The 17,595-nt window shown below is 49.3% G+C and overlaps 1 protein-coding gene across 1 annotated transcript in view; it reads left to right on the top strand.

Moving 5' to 3' along the window:
- The window catches only part of SLC12A9 (solute carrier family 12 member 9), a 49,770-nt gene extending 38,770 nt beyond the window's left edge, over positions 1-11,000 (top strand). The window contains exons 8-14 of the mRNA XM_075346746.1: positions 282-439; positions 518-600; positions 693-817; positions 898-1,090; positions 5,201-5,375; positions 6,523-6,669; positions 6,799-11,000. Of these exons, the coding sequence (XP_075202861.1) occupies positions 282-439; positions 518-600; positions 693-817; positions 898-1,090; positions 5,201-5,375; positions 6,523-6,669; positions 6,799-7,634 (1,717 nt within the window). The 3' untranslated portion in view covers positions 7,635-11,000. The remainder of the gene's footprint in view (positions 1-281; positions 440-517; positions 601-692; positions 818-897; positions 1,091-5,200; positions 5,376-6,522; positions 6,670-6,798) is intronic.
- The last annotated feature ends 6,595 nt before the right edge of the window (positions 11,001-17,595 follow it).

Below are 17,595 nucleotides of genomic sequence, written 5' to 3'. Positions count from 1 at the left end.
ACTGCGGCCATTCTTCACTCATGATCACAGATGTATCCGTCCTCCTCTTTCTTCACTTTTCGGGGTCTATAGAAATAGAGAGTCTGGTTCTTCTGCCCACCATGCTCCTGGTGACTGACGGGTCCTTCCAGATGTGCACACCTTGGAGACACCTGTCCGTTATATGCAGCTGTACTAGGAGAAGCCGGCCGGTTCTTCAGTCTATGTATGGTGGCCACGAGTGAGCACAATTCTGGAGGTCCACTCTTGATGTTATCCCTGATCTTTCTCCCTCTTATCAGGACTCTACTGACCGAAGACTATGGATTCTTCCGTCCAATCAATTTCTGGCCTCCGTTTGTCCTGATCGGAGTCTACGCCACCTCCCTGTCAGCCTCTATGAGCACCCTCATTGGGGCATCTCGCATCTTGCATGCTCTCGCCAAGGATGACCTATTTGGTGAGGTTTCTTGGTGCTAATGCTTGGTTATGCTGAGACCTGTTGTCTGTAGGCCATCTAACATTGTGACTTTTCCAGGAATCCTCCTAGCTCCTGCAAAGCTTGTGTCAAAGGGAGGCAACCCCTTGGGAGCGGTGGTGTATACCTGGGCATTGGTGCAGGTGAGATGTTTTCTGGATACTTTGTGTTGTGTTGGTTTCCAAGTCTTGTCTCTACAAGAAGTCCTCTGTACAATGTCTGTTCTGCTTCGTAGCTGGTCCTTCTGGCCGGAAAGTTGAACACCATTGCTGGAATAGTGACTGTTTTCTACCTCATGGCATATGCGGCAATAGACCTTGCCTGTTTGGCACTTGAATGGGCGTCTGCTCCAAACTTTCGGTGAGTTCTCTGATCATTCGTTTTTTGTTTTGCTTACTTTCCTGCTTCACTTTGTGTTGAGTTTTTCTTCTTGTCCATAGACCCACGTTCCGCCTCTTCTCCTGGCACACCTGCCTGCTGGGCATTCTGAGCTGCCTTGTGATGATGTTTCTGATTAACCCTGCTTATGCCTCTGGCAGCATTGTCCTCCTCCTCCTCCTGCTGGGATTTATTCACTTCAGAAGTGGCAGCAGCAGTTGGGGATACATCAGCCAAGCACTTATATTCCATCAGGTGAGACCTGGCCATAGTGCGACAGTGGAGGCATCGGAGACTTGGAAAGATGCACCATGAAGAATGATAGTGATGAGCTAGATGAGACACCAGGAGGTCCACTATGAAGAATACAAGTGATGAGCTAGATGAGATAGGGAAATTCACCTTGAAGAATGATAGTGATGAGCTAGATGAGACATGAGGATGTTCACCATGAAGAATGATAGTGAAGGGACTAGATTATTAGACATGAAAAGATCCACCATGAAGATTGATAGTTGTGAGCTAGATGAGACATGAGGATGTCCACCAAGAAGAATAATAGTGGTGGTGAGGTAAATGAAACATGAGAAAGTCTACTACGAAGAATGATCGTGATAAAGTAGATGTGGCAACAGGAAGTCCACATTGAAGAATAATAGTGATGACCTTGGTGAGACAAGATGAGATCCAACATGAAGATTGATGGTGGTAAGACAGGGTCCACCCTGAAGTATGATGGTGTAGGAAATAGATTATTAGACATGAGAAGGTTCACCATGAAGGATGATGGTTATGAGCTAGATGAGACACGAGGTGGTCCACAATGAAAAATGATAGTGATGAGCTAGATGAGACATGAGTAGTTCCACCATGAAATATTATAGTGATGAGTTGAGCGAGAGACCCAGATATCAACCATGAATAACGATAGTGATTATGTAGAGGAGACACGAGGAGGTCCACCATTACGAATGACAATAGTGAGGTGGATGAGACACTAGGTGGTCCAACATAAAGAATGTTACTGATTTGGTGGATGAGACATGAGGATGTCCACCATGATGAATGATCGTGATGAGGTAAATGACACATAAGGAGATACACCATAAAGAATGATAGTGATGAGGTAGATGACACAAAAGGAGATCCATCATGAAGAATGATAGTGATGAGGTAGATGACACAGAAGGAGATCCACCATGATGAATGATAGTGATAAGGTGGATGACAAAGAAGGAGATCCACCATGATGAATGATAGTGATGAGGTAGATGACACAGAAGGAGATCCATCATGATGAATGATAGTGATGAGGTAGATGACACAGAAGGAGATCCACCATGATGAATGACACAGAAGGAGATCCACCATGATGAATGATAGTGATGAGGTAGATGACACAGAAGGAGATCCACCATGATGAATGATAGTGATAAGGTAGATGACACAGAAGGAGATCCACCATGATGAATGATAGTGATGAAGTAGATAACACAGAAGGAGAGCCACCATGATGAATGATAGTGATGAGGTAGATGACACAGAAGTAGAGCCACCATGATGAATGATAGTGATGAGGTAGATGACACAGGAGATCCACCATGATGAATGATAGTGATGAGGTAGATAACACAGAAGGAGAGCCACCATGATGAATGGATGAATGATAGTGATAAGGTGGATGACATAGAAGGAGATCCACCATGATGAATGATAGTGATGAGGTAGATGACACAGGAGATCCACCATGATGAATGATAGTGATGAGGTAGATGACACAGAAGGAGATCCATCATGATGAATGATAGTGATGAGGTAGATGACACAGAAGGAGATCCACCATGATGAATGATCGTGATGAGGTAAATGACACATAAGGAGATACACCATAAAGAATGATAGTGATGAGGTAAATGACACATAAGGAGATCCACCATGATGAATGATAGTGATGAGGTAGATGACACAGAAGGAGATCCACCATGATGAATGATCGTGATGTGGTAGATGACACAGAAGGAGATCCATCATGATGAATGACACAGAAGGAGATCCACCATGATGAATGATGGTGATGAGGTAGATGACGCAGAAGGAGATCCACCATGATGAATGATAGTGATGAGGTAGATGACACAGAAGGAGATCCATCATGATGAATGATAGTGATGAGGTAGATGACACAGAAGGAGATCCACCATGATGAATGACACAGAAGGAGATCCACCATGATGAATGATAGTGATGAGGTACATGACACAGGAGAGCCACCATGATGAATGATAGTGATGAGGTAGATGACACAGAAGGAGAGCCACCATGATGAATGATAATGATGAGGTAGATGACACAGGAGAGCCACCATGATGAATGATAGTGATGAGGTAGATGACACAGAAGGAGATCCACCATGATGAATGATAGTGATAAGGTAGATGATACAGAAGGAGATCCACCGTGATGAATGATCGTGATGAGGTAAATGACACATAAGGAGATACACCATAAAGAATGATAGTGATGAGGTAGATGACGCAGAAGGAGATCCACCATGATGAATGATAATGATGAGGTAGATGACACAGCAGAAGGAGAGTCACCATGATGAATGATCGTGATGAGGTAGATGACACAGAAGGAGAGCCACCATGATGAATGATGGTGATGAGGTAGATGACACAGAAGGAGAGTCACCATGATGAATGATAGTGATGAGGTAGATGACACAAAAGGAGAGTCACCATGATGAATGATAGTGATGAGGTAGATGACACAGAAGGAGATCCACCATGATGAATGATAGTGATGAGGTAGATGACACAGGAGATCCACCATGATGAATGATAGTGATGAGGTAGATGACACAGATGGAGAGCCACCATGATGAATGATAGTGATGAGGTACATGACACAGGAGAGCCACCATGATGAATGATAGTGATGAGGTAGATGACACAGAAGGAGAGCCACCATGATGAATGATAGTGATGAGGTAGATGACACAGATGGAGAGCCACCATGATGAATGATAGTGATGAGGTAGATGACACAGATGGAGAGCCTCCATGATGAATGATAGTGATGAGGTACATGACACAGGAGAGCCACCATGATGAATGATAGTGATGAGGTAGATGACACAGAAGGAGAGCCACCATGATGAATGATCGTGATGAGGTAAATGACACATAAGGAGATACACCATGATGAATGATCGTGATGAGGTAAATGACACATAAGGAGATACACCATAAAGAATGATAGTGATGAGCTAGATGACGCAGAAGGAGATCCACCATGATGAATGATAGTGATGAGGTAGATGACACAGCAGAAGGAGAGCCACCATGATGAATGATAGTGATGAGGTAGATGACACAGAAGGAGAGCCACCATGATGAATGATAGTGATGAGGTAGATGACACAGAAGGAGAGCCACCATGATGAATGATAGTGATGAGGTAGATGACACAGATGGAGAGCCACCATGATGAATGATAGTGATGAGGTAGATGACACAGAAGGAGAGCCACCATGATGAATGATAGTGATGAGGTAGATGACACAGAAGGAGAGCCACCATGATGAAGGATAGTGATGAGGTACATGAGACACGAGAAGGTTCACCATGATGAATGATAGTGATGAGGTAGATGTCACAGATGGAGAGCCACCATGATGAATGATAGTGATGAGGTAGATAACACAGGAGAGCCACCATGATGAATGATAGTGATGAGGTAGATGACACAGGAGAGCCACCATGATGAATGATAGTGATGAGGTAGATGACACAGAAGGAGAGCCACCATGATGAATGATAGTGATGAGGTAGATGACACAGATGGAGAGCCACCATGATGAATGATAGTGATGAGGTAGATGACACAGAAGGAGATCCACCATGATGAATGATAGTGATGAGGTAGATGACACAGATGGAGAGCCACCATGGTGAATGATAGTGATGAGGTAGATGACACAGAAGGAGAGCCACCATGATGAATGATAGTGATGAGGTAGATGACACAGATGGAGAGCCACCATGATGAATGATAGTGATGAGGTAGATGACACAGAAGGAGATCCACCATGATGAATGATAGTGATGAGGTAGATGACACAGATGGAGAGCCACCATGATGAATGATAGTGATGAGGTAGATGACACAGAAGGAGAGCCACCATGATGAAGGATAGTGCTGAGGTACATGAGACACGAGAAGGTTCACCATGAAGAATATTATTTAGATTGCGGAACGAGTCATAGTCACACTATTATGAATAATAATATATAATAGTGGAGGCAGCAGATGTGTTTTTTTATATAATTCCCAGTTTTTCTTTCATTCTCCACTTTACAGGTTAGGAAATATCTACTTCTTTTGGATGTACGCAAGGAGCACGTCAAATTCTGGAGGCCACAGATTCTTCTCATGGTGTCCAACCCACGGGGTTCATGCCAACTCATCAAGTTCATCAATGATCTGAAGAAAGGTGGACTGTACATCATGGGTCATGTAGAAACTGGAGATTTAGGTGAGCTTCTGGGTTCTGTGTTAGTAAGATGTGAGGCACCATTGTTACATTAGGTGATTTCACGGGATGGGCTCCGATCTGTTGGGTTGTCTGTCAGCATGTCTGCTGTAACATATAGGGGGTTCTGTAACTGAGCAGTCTGATAGGACGGGTGCTCCGATACACTGGCTGCTACATTGGATGTTCTTATAGGATGAGTGCGTTGATACATTGAGTGTTTTGTATGATGGATCTGTTTGGTAGTCTGATAAGTTTGGTGGTCATCATGTTTGGGTGCGTTGATATATTGAGCAGTCTAGAAGCAAGGATATATTGAGCTGTCTGGTCTCTGATAATTTGAGTGATATGGTGGGTCCTCTGACACTTCGGGCATTCATTGCATGGTCTGGTGGTCTGAGATGTTGGGGTGTTGGGTGTGCTGACACTGAGGGTAGTGTGGTAAGGTGGGTACTATAATAGGATGGTAGCTATGACACATTGGGTATTTTGGTGAGATGGGTGCTCTGACACACTGGTAGTCTGGGAGGATGGGTGTTCTGCCACGATGGGGTGTCTGGTGGGTTGGGTGCGCTGACATTTTGGGCAGTCTGATATGATGGGTGTTCTCATAGGGTGGGTGCTATTACACTTTTGCTGGTCTCATAGAATGGGTACTCTGACAAGATGGGAAGTCTCATAGGCTGGTTGCTCTCATACATTGGGTGTTCTGATAGTGTGGGCGGTCTGACACGTTGGGCGGTCTGACACGTTGGGCGGTCTGACACGTTGGGCGGTCTGACACGTTGGGCGGTCTGGCACGTTGGGCGGTCTAGCACGTTGGGCGGTCTGGCACGTTGGGCGGTCTGGCACGTTGGGCGGTCTGGCACGTTGGGCGGTCTGACACGTTGGGCGGTCTGACACGTTGGGCGGTCTGGCACGTTGGGCGGTCTGTCACGTTGGGCGGTCTGTCACGTTGGGCGGTCTGTCACGTTGGGCGATCTGACACGTTGGGCGATCTGACACGTTGGGCGATCTGACACGTTGGGCGGTCTGACACGTTGGGCGGTCTGACACGTTGGGCGGTCTGACACGTTGGGCGGTCTGACACGTTGGGCGGTCTGACAGGATGGGTGCTCTGACACGACACCTGCTATTCTCCCTTCCTCAGATACGCTGCCTTCTGACCCGGTTCAGGCTCATTACAGCTTCTGGCTGAGTTTGGTGGATAAGTTAAACGTTAAAGCTTTTGTTGACCTGACCCTGAGTTCATCGGTACGACATGGGACACAGCAGCTCCTCCGCATCACCGGGCTCGGTATGTACAGTGCTCCTGACATCGCTGGTGCCCCTCTCCATATAGATACAATCCTTTTGTTTCCTGACTGACCTCACGCTCTATCACCTCCATATTGATCCCCCTAACCGGTCTGTTTTCCTCTTGCAGGAGGGATGAAGCCGAACACCCTGGTGCTTGGGTTCTACGATGACGCCACCCCAGAAGACTACTTTCTGCAGGACTCTGCCTTCACTCCTGGCCTCTCTCCACATGATGACCCCTTTGGTGTAGATGCCACGTCTTTGCAGGCCCACTTTCCACCTATTCGTGATGCAGAGGCTGCTCACCATTTGCCACCTTCGGAGTATGTAGCCATAATCTGCGATGCCCTGAAGATGCACAAGAACATTGTGTTGGCGCGAGGTTTCTCCTCGCTGGTGAGGCCTCAGACCTCCAACTCGAATGCCGCCTTGTACATTGACGTGTGGCCCCTGGACCTCCTCCGGCCTCAGGCTTCTGCCTACGTGGATGTTTGCAGTTTATTTTTGCTCCAGATGGCATGCATTCTGAACATGGCGGCCTCGTGGCGCCGGTACCAGCTGCGGGTCTTTCTCTGTGTGGAGTCATCAGGTGGCAGCAATGCTGGAGGTAACGGCTTGTTGGCAGCGGAGATCAAGTTCCGCGAGCTGCTGATCAAGTTGCGCATTCGTGCAGCCATCCGGGTGGTGGACTGGGATGGGGTGGCCATGATGCGGGGTCAGAGCGGAGAACACACGGGCCTAACCCGGGAACCCATCTCTGTGGAGTATCTGAAGGCGGCCAACCAGGCGGTGCTGGAGGAAGGTGGCGTGGAGTCCGCTGTGCGGTTCCTCTACCTCCCCCGACCTCCTGCAGACCCCACCATACATGAACGCTACTTGGAGGAACTGAACACTCTGACAGAGGGGCTGGGCCCCACTCTCCTGATCCACGGCCTCACCCCCGTTACTTGCACTGAACTGTGACGGACCCCTGCATCAGCCATTCCCGCGCCTCCTACAACCTTCCAGCGCAATAATGATCCACGTTTCGTTGCCATTCCTATCCTTCATGTTTTGGGTGTAGTTTTCTCCCCTGGAAACCCCTGCTGAGACCCCAGTAATCATCCCATGGATGTGGAGCTGGAGCTCAGCAGCCGCTGCTCCTGACCCTCCTGCAGACGTAGGTGCCTAAAGCCTCATCCGCCAGTGGCTGGGGGTGAACGTCTCCCCAGATTCGCTCCTCCTCCGCGTTTGCCGCTTTCTCCTCTTTTGGCCTTTGCTGTGAAGGGTTTTCTTTTCGCACTTCACACGGACGGAGGGTTTTGGGTTTTCTTGTCGGTCAATGGTTGAAGGTGGCACTGTGCGAGATCGGATAGACCACCTGTATTTACGGGTGTGAGGGCGGACCACCTCTTGGCTCCATGTGTGCTGTATTGTGAGGGCGGACCACCTCTTGGCTCCATGTGCGCTGTATTGTGAGGGCGGACCACCTCTTGGCTCCATGTGCGCTGTCTTGTGAGGGTGGACCACCTCTTGGCTCCATGTGCGCTGTATTGTGAGGGCGGACCACCTCTTGGCTCCATGTGTGCTGTATTGTGAGGGCGGACCACCTCTTGGCTCCATGTGCGCTTTATTGTGAGGGCGGACCACCTCTTGGCTCCATGTGCGCTGTATTGTGAGGGCGGACCACCTCTTGGCTCCATGTGCGCTGTATAGTGAGGGCGGACCACCTCTTGGCTCCATGTGCGCTGTATTGTGAGAGCGGACCACCTCTTGGCTCCATGTGCACTGTATTGTGAGGGCGGACCACCTCTTGGCTCCATGTGCGCTGTATTGTGAGGGCGGACCACCTCTTGGCTCCATGTGCGCTGTATTGTGAGGGCGGACCACCTCTTGGCTCCATGTGCGCTGTATTGTGAGGGCGGACCACCTCTTGGCTCCATGTGCGCTGTATTGTGAGGGCGGACCACCTCTTGGCTCCATGTGCGGTGTATTGTGAGGGCGGACCACCTCTTGGCTCCATGTGCGCTATATTGTGAGGACGGACCACCTCTTGGCTCCATGTGCGCTATATTGTGAGGGCGGACCACCTCTTGGCTCCATGTGCGCTGTCTTGTGAGGGCGGACCACCTCTGGGCTCCATGTGCGCTGTATTGTGAGGGCGGACCACCTCTGGGCTCCATGTGCGCTGTATTGTGAGGGCGGACCACCTCTTGGCTCCATGTGCGCTGTATTGTGAGGGCGGACCACCTCTGGGCTCCATGTGCGCTGTATTGTGAGGGCGGACCACCTCTTGGCTCCATGTGCGCTGTATTGTGAGGGCGGACCACCTTTTGGCTCCATGTGTGCTGTATTGTGAGGGCGGACCACCTCTGGGCTCCATGTGCGCTGTATTGTGAGGGCGGACCACCTTTTGGCTCCATGTGCGCTGTATTGTGAGGGCGGACCACCTCTGGGCTCCATGTGCGCTGTATTGTGAGGGCGGACCACCTCTTGGCTCCATGTGCGCTGTATTGTGAGGGCGGACCACCTTTTGGCTCCATGTGTGCTGTATTGTGAGGGCGGACCACCTCTGGGCTCCATGTGCGCTGTATTGTGAGGGCGGACCACCTTTTGGCTCCATGTGCGCTGTATTGTGAGGGCGGACCAGCGGTTCAGGCTATTTTATTTATTTCTGGATGAACGGGAACCTCGTCATCTTTTAACATTGTGTCATATTATGTCTCTACTCCAATCACACCCAAATCTGCAGCACCGTTTTACTATTCTGCATGTTCTCAACAGGTCACCTTCAGAGCTGCACTCACAATTCTGTTCGGATAGTTCACAGCCAAAGCTGCGTTTACAATTCTTCTATTATCATATGCCTATGATTCCCTAATCACATCCGGAGCAGCACCCCACACTCACTCCTCTTTTCTGCTCAGTCACCTCCAGAGCTGCACTCACAATACTGCTCTGGCAGTCACAGCATACACTCCTCTTCTGTCTCACTTTCCATTCTCACACGGAGCTGCACTCATAATTCTACCTCTGTCATGTCACACTCCTTTCACAGTCAGAGCTGCATTTATAATTCTGTCACATTTATGTCACATATTAAAACAGTATGAACAATTCTGCTCTTACACGATGTCTCCTACTCTAGTCCCATCCGGAGCTGCTGTCACCACATGCACACCTCCACAATTGTGTCTCTCCCTTCACAGCCAGAGCTGCAATTGCACTTCTGCTATTTACACATGTCACATCCAGAGCTGCATTTAGAGTTTTGCTGTTGCAATCACTTTCTATTCACAGTCAGAGCTGCATTCAGTTTTCACTTTTTTCATTTTTTTTTTGCACCTAAATCTGTGTAAGAACCGCAGCGGAGCTCCCACAATGCACTGGTCACTGGAGATCGAGCACTGCATGTCCCAGAATGCACTGGTCACTGGAGATCAAGCACTGCATGTCCCAGAATGCACTGGTCACTGGAGATCGAGCACTGCATGTCCCAGAATGCACTGGTCACTGGAGATCGAGCACTGCATGTCCCAGAATGCACTGGTCACTGGAGATCGAGCACTGCATGTCCCAGAATGCACTGGTCACTGGAGATCGAGCACTACATGTCGCAGAATGCACTGGTCACTGGAGATCAAGCACTGCATGTCCCAAAATGCACTGGTCACTGGAGATCGAGCACTGCATGTCCCAGAATGCACTGGTCACTGGAGATCGAGCACTGCATGTCCCAGAATGCACTGGTCACTGGAGATCGAGCACTGCATGTCCCAGAATGCACTGGTCACTGGAGATCGAGCACTGCATGTCCCAGAATGCACTGGTCACTGGAGATCGAGCACTGCATGTCCCAGAATGCACTGGTCACTGGAGATCGAGCACTGCATGACCCAGAATGCACTGGTCACTGGAGATCGAGCACTGCATGTCCCAGAATGCCTCTGCAGGGCTGGCTCTGTCCTGGGTCGGTTCTAGTCTTCTATGGTGGCCGTGTTCCCAGAATCCTCCAGTCCTCGCACAAGTCGCGGTGATGAGTTATGGCGGGTGAGGTGTTGACTGTTGGCGCTTTGTCCACCCTGGTCCTGCCGTTGATGGCCGCCAGTCATGTGACACGGCTCCGCATCTAGTGACGAGGGTCTCCGGCCTCCTCGTGCATTCTTCGCACTTGTCACCGGCGCTCGGATCAGGGAAACGCCTTTATTTTTGCTGATCACTAACACTTCAGGATTTTGGGGTTTTTCTAATGGTTTTTTTTCTGTTCTGGAGAGTTCTGGTTCCTCTTCCCCTCCCCCCACAATGGCCGCCCGGCTGCACGTGGTGCGGGGTGTGTCCCCGGTGTGAGCTGGTGGCAGGGTGCGGGTCTCCGGCCTCGCTGGTCACTACGACTCCTCTGGACCCTGCAGGACGTGGAATGTTTCAGGCCGGGATCACGACAGCCGCACTGCAGCGCGTGAGGGGCCGGCCGGAGGCGGGAAGAAACGGGAGACAAGTCCTCACCCTGAGAAGGAGGTGCCACAGATCTCCCTACACGTCGCAGGTCCCGCCTGTCGCAGATTCCACAGGTCCCGCCTGTCGCAGATCCCCCCCGGCCGCAGGTCCCGCCTGTCGCAGATCCCCCGGCCGCAGGTCCCGCCTGTCGCAGATCCCCCGGCCGCAGGTCCCGCCTGTCGCAGATCCCCCGGGCCGCAGGTCCCGCCTGTCGCAGATTCCCCGGCTGTGGGTCCCGCCTGCTGTAGATCCCCCGGCCGCGGGTCCCGCCTGTCGCAGATCCCCCGGGCCGCAGGTCCCGCCTGTCGCAGATCCCCCGGGCCGCAGGTCCCGCCTGTCGCAGATCCCCCGGGCCGCAGGTCCCGCCTGTCGCAGATCCCCCGGGCCGCAGGTCCCGCCTGTCGCAGATCCCCCGGGCCGCAGGTCCCGCCTGTCGCAGATCCCCCGGGCCGCAGGTCCCGCCTGTCGCAGATCCCCCGGGCCGCAGGTCCCGCCTGTCGCAGATCCCCCGGGCCGCAGGTCCCGCCTGTCGCAGATCCCCCGGCTGCGGGTCCCGCCTGCTGTAGATCCCCCGGCCGCGGGTCCCGCCTGTCGCAGATCCCCCGGGCCGCGGATCCCGCCTGTCGCAGATCCCCCGGCCGCGGGTCCCGCCTGTCGCAGATTCCCCGGCCGCGGGTCCCGCCTGTCGCAGATCCCCCAGCCGCGGGTCCCGCCTGTCGCAGATCCCCCGGCCGCAGGTCCCGCCTGTCGCAGATCCCCCGGCCGCGGGTCCCGCCTGTCGCAGATCCCCCGGCCGCGGGTCCCGCCTGTCGCAGATCCCCCGGCCGCGGGTCCCGCCTGCCGCAGATCCCAATATTCTTATTTTTGCTCCCAACCTCCGGAGGCTGCTGTAAGCGCTGAGCTGTGAGCGTGCTCGTGGCTGTCAGGTGGGATCAGAAATAATGTGACCCTCCCCCGCTCCAGAGACATCACCGCACCCCATAAATCTCCTCCTCGTGCTGAGACATTCTGTACATTTCTGCATTATCTATTGTGTACTATCATGTCCAATACTCTAGTCACCTCCAGAGCTGAGCTCACCATTCTGCTTTTAAGTAATGTAATAGCATAAGAGTGACCACAGCTCTGGAGGATTAGACACCATTTCATGGCAGAATAGTGAGTGCAGCTCTGGAGGTGACTGGAGGATAAGACAATGTAACCAGAATAGTGACTGCAGCTCTGGAGGTGACTGGAGGATAAGACAATGTAACCAGAATAGTGACTGCAGCTCTGGAGGTGACTGGAGGATAAGACATGTAGTAACAGCAAAATAGTGACTGCAGCTCTGGAGGTGACTGGAGGAGAAGACCTGATGTAACAACAGAATAGTGACTGCAGCTCTGGAGGTGACAGGAGGATAAGACATGATGTAACAGCAGAATAGTGAGTGCAGCTCTGGAGGTGACAGGAGGATAAGACATGATGTAACAGCAGAATAGTGACTGCAGCTCTGGAGGTGACTGGAGGATATGACATGATGTAACAGCAGAATAGTGAGTGCAGCTCTGGAGGTGACAGGAGGATAAGACATGATGTAACAGCAGAATAGTGAGTGCAGCTCTGGAGGTGACTGGAGGATAAGATGCAATGTAATTGCAGAATAGTGAGTGCAGCTCTGGAGGTGACTGGAGGATAAGATCCAATGTAATTGCAGAATAGTGAGTGCAGCTCTGGAGGTGACTGCAGACCTGATGTAACTCGGTATCAGTACAATACTTCTGCTCAATGATTTGTGGAGAGTTAACCCTGGCTTTGCTGGTGGCTGTAGATGATGCGGTTACTTGTGGCTTTTTGCCGCGGTCTCCCGCACTTCGGACCTGCTTCCTGTACATTGGGGGCCGGGGGGCTTTGTAGATGGTCAGTGCCTTCTTGTTTCTGCCTTTAGCCCCCGGGGGTGCGGGCGGGAGGCCTGACCCCACTTGTGACTGTTACATTATTGTTATTATTATTTTTTAACCTGAGTTTTTATGTAACAATTTGACACTTAATAAAATAAGTAACAAAATCCGATGTCCCGGATCGTGTCTGCGCCACAGATTGCTGCGCCACAGATTGCTGCACCACAGATTGCTGCGCCACACATTGCTGCGCCACACATTGCTGCGCCACACATTGCTGCGCCACACATCGCTGCGCCACACATTGCTGCCCCAAGCGGAAGGTTCTGGTCACCGGACCCGTCATCTGCAGACGCGATTGGTGGCACCAGAAGCAGAGGCGCATTGATGGGGCCTATTGATTACTGTGGAGTGTTAGATCTGAGTGCAGAGCAGAATCCGGACGGACCCCCGCGCAGAATCCGGGCGGACCCCCGCGCAGAATCCGGGCGGACCCCCGCGCACCTGTGGCCCCGCGGCTTCTGATTGCTCTGCAGATACCATAGATCTGCTTTACACATGGACCTGAGCCTGATAAGTATAATGTCAGCACCACGAGGCTGAACGGCCGTGCTCGGTGACTCCACTAGGTGGCGCCTGTGCATCGTGGAGATCGCCCAGCTGAGATCTCTCCATCATTAATGGTCCTCAGCCGTCTGGTATGACATGTTCAGAGCCGGAGGATTCCGATGCTCCAGGGGTTCATAAGATCTATCCACCCGTTGTAAAGAGGCCGGAAACGTCCCAGTGATCGGGAAAACACTCATTCATCAGTGTACACATCCCGGTGTAACGCCGAGCTGATAGTGCACCTGGAGTGAAAAGCACGGGGCCGGGGACAGGATGATGTGGCCCCCCAACACCACAATCCCTGGAGTAGGACCGGTGGGACGTTCCCTCGTGAAGCCTCTTCATGGCATTGCTCGTGTGGTCTTCACACCCATCTCCATTAATGATTCCATCCAAGGCAAAAGCAGGAACATCAATGAAGACCACAGACCTCCGGAGGCTCAGGCCTCCATTGTTGTGTTGTGCTGCACCATAAAAGCCTTGAGTCATGGTGAGAAGTCATGAAGAGGCTTTCATGGAGAACGTCCGGCATTATGGTGCATCTTATACGGCACCGGACTCCTCTAGGCTGCGTTCCCGCTGCACGGACAGCTCGATGTGACAATATTTGGTGGTGTAAGAAGGTGGGACTCGTTCTCTAGTTTGCCAAGAGCCATTCTTCTGTAGCACAACCCCAGGCCACGCGCTATCGCACCATGAATGGATGTTCCTGGAAGCTTCTCCGTTCCTGCTGAATTTGGGGGGGTTTCTACATGTGATATCACTCTCCAGATTTGTCCCCGTTTTTCTGGAGATTAGTAAATTCCTGGGCATTCTCCTCGTTTTTTCGGGATCCCTTTAGTTCCTCAATGTTGGTTTGATATCCATCGATTTATTCTTTTCATATGAGATGATTAAATTCATCAAAAAAAGCAGCGGGAGATAAAAGGTCGTCGTTCCATGAAATGAAACATGTCAGAAGGTCGCTTCTCAGGTCCCTTCTGGTGAGAATTCGCCTTGTTCAGGACCGCATTAAATTAGCTTCAGTAACGTGTTCAATACTTCTCCTGACGCCGTCTCATTATTACACAACTTCATCTATGGACAGCTAAGCCTGCATTTCTTTGCCTGTGTTGATAGGATGGGTTGTTACTGACATCTAGTGAGAAATTCATGTCAATGGCAGCTTTAGTAATATACTTACTTAGGAAATTGGTGACATGTTCAATACTTATTTAACGCACTGTATATGTATGATTTATATATGTATGATATATATATATATATATACATATATACAGTTAGGTCCAGAAATCTTTGGCCAGTGGCACAATTTTGGCGAGTTGGGCTCTGCATGCCACCACATTGGATTTGAAATGAAATCTCTACAACAGAATTCAAGTGCAGATTGTAACGTTTAATTTGAAGGTTTGAACAAAAATATCTGATAGAAATTGTAGGAATTGTCACATTTCTTTACAAACACTCCACATTTTAGGAGGTCAAAAGTAATTGGACAAATAAACCAAACCCAAACAAAATATTTTTATTTTCAATATTTTGTTGCGAATCCTTTGGAGGCAATCACTGCCTTAAGTCTGGAACCCATGGACATCACCAAACGCTGGGTTTCCTCCTTCTTAATGCTTTGCCAGGCCTTTACAGCCGCAGCCTTCAGGTCTTGCTTGTTTGTGGGTCTTTCCGTCTTAAGGCTATGTCCGCACGTTGCGTCGGTGTACCTGCAGTTTATTCTGCACGTTTTCCTTCCCTTGGTTTTTGACCAAATGGCTTTTGACCATTTTTTAGCGCTAAAAACGCATGCGTTTTTACTGCGTTTTTGGTGCGTTTTTACCGCTTTTTACCTGCGTTTTCACCTGCGTTTCTGCAGATGCGTTTTTGAGATCAAGACACTGAGAAATAAAGTTGAATTAGTCAAAAAGAATGAAAAAAGAGAAAAAAAGTATAAAATTAACTTTTAATAAAATTATATGGTAAATTATCAATTTTAATGTAATAATAGTGGTTATGCACATTTTAACAGAAAAATAGCTAAAGTTTATTATTTTTTTACATTTAAATTTTCGGTTATTGTGTGTGTGTAAAGGAACATTAGAACCCATTACTTTTTGGCCAGAAAAGCATGCGTTTTTGGAGACAAAAACGCAGTTGAAAAGCAGGTAAAAAGCATGTAAAACGCAGGAATTGTGATTTTGGTTGCTTTTTGCCATTTCTCATTGACTCCAATGTTAAGGAAACGCTGCAGAAATGGCAAAAACAACTGACATGCTGCTTCTTTTTCAGCATGGTTTTTGACCACAAATATGCAAATTAAACGCTGCAGAAAAAAAAGCAAAGTGCAGACAGGATTTCTGCTTTTCCCATAGACTTTGCTGGAAAACAAAAACGCATGCCTTTTTGCCCAAAAACGCTGCTGCCAAAAACGCTGCAGAAACGCGGTAAAAAACGGAACGTGTGAACATAGCCTTAGTCTGGATTTGAGCAAGTGAAATGCATGCTCAATTGGGTTAAGATCTGGTGATTGACTTGGCCATTGCAGAAGGTTCCACTTTTTTGCACTCATGAACTCCTGGGTAGCTTTGGCTGTATGCTTGGGGTCATTGTCCATCTGTACTATGAAGCGCCGTCCAATAAACTTTGCGGCATTTGGCTGAATCTGGGCTGAAAGTATATCCCGGTACACTTCAGAATTCATCCGGCTACTCTTGTCTGCTGTTATGTCATCAATAAACACAAGTGACCCAGTGCCATTGAAAGCCATGCATGCCCATGCCATCACGTTGCCTCCACCATGTTTTACAGAGGGTGTGGTGTGCCTTGGATCATGTGCCGTTCCCTTTCTTCTCCACACTTTTTTCTCCCCATCATTCTGGTACAGGTTGATCTTTGTCTCATCTGTCCATAGAATACTTTTCCAGAACTGAGCTGGCTTCATGAGGTGTTTTTCAGCAAATGTAACTCTGGCCTGTCTATTTTTGGAATTGATGAATGGTTTGCATCTAGATGTGAACCCTTTGTATTTACTTTCATGGAGTCTTCTCTTTACTGGTGACTTAGAGACAGATGCACCTACTTCACTGAGAGTGTTCTGGACTTCAGTTGATGTTGTGAACGGGTTCTTCTTCACCAAAGAAAGTATGCGGCGATCATCCACCACTGTTGTCATCCGTGGACACCCAGGCCTTTTTGAGTTCCCAATCTCACCAGTCAATTCCTTTTTTCTCAGAATGTACCCGACTGTTGATTTTGCTACTCCAAGCATGTCTGCTATCTCTCTGATGGATTTTTTCTTTTTTTTTCAGCCTCAGGATGTTCTGCTTCACCTCAATTGAGAGTTCCTTAGACCGCATGTTGTCTGGTCTAACAGCAACAGCTTCCAAATGCAAAACCACACACCTGTAATCAACCCCAGACCTTTTAAGTACTTCATTGATTACAGGTTAACGAGGGAGATGCCTTCAGAGTTAATTGCAGCCCTTAGTCCCTTGTCCAATTACTTTTGGTCCCTTGAAAAAGAGGAGGCTATGCATTACAGAGCTATGATTCCTAAACCCTTTCTCCGATTTGGATGTGAAAACTCTCATATTGCAGCTGGGAGTGTGCACTTTCAGCCCATATTATATATAGAATTGTATTTCTGAACATGTTTTTGTAAACAGCTAAAATAACAAAACTTGTGTCACTGTCCAAATATTTCTGGACCTAACTGTAATTAATATATATATATATATATATATATATATATATATATATATATATATAATAATGTGTCGAGCCCCGTAAGATGCCTGGTAATTGTGTCCAGACGGTCTGCCGCATTGTTGAGGGGCTGGTGCGTGTCTTGTAGATTAGATTTAGGGGGCGTCTTGTGTTTGTTTTGTTCGGTGGAATCCTATCAGAATGGCTGTAAGGCGCCATAACACAAAGCCTCGGTGCCTGGCCTTTCATAGACCCATTGATCGCAT

This window comes from Anomaloglossus baeobatrachus, chromosome 4, assembly GCF_048569485.1.
Source record: "Anomaloglossus baeobatrachus isolate aAnoBae1 chromosome 4, aAnoBae1.hap1, whole genome shotgun sequence".
Classification (NCBI taxonomy): domain Eukaryota; kingdom Metazoa; phylum Chordata; class Amphibia; order Anura; family Aromobatidae; genus Anomaloglossus; species Anomaloglossus baeobatrachus.
Note: the sequence above shows the minus strand (reverse complement) of the source record. Positions and strands in the feature narration are given on the sequence as shown.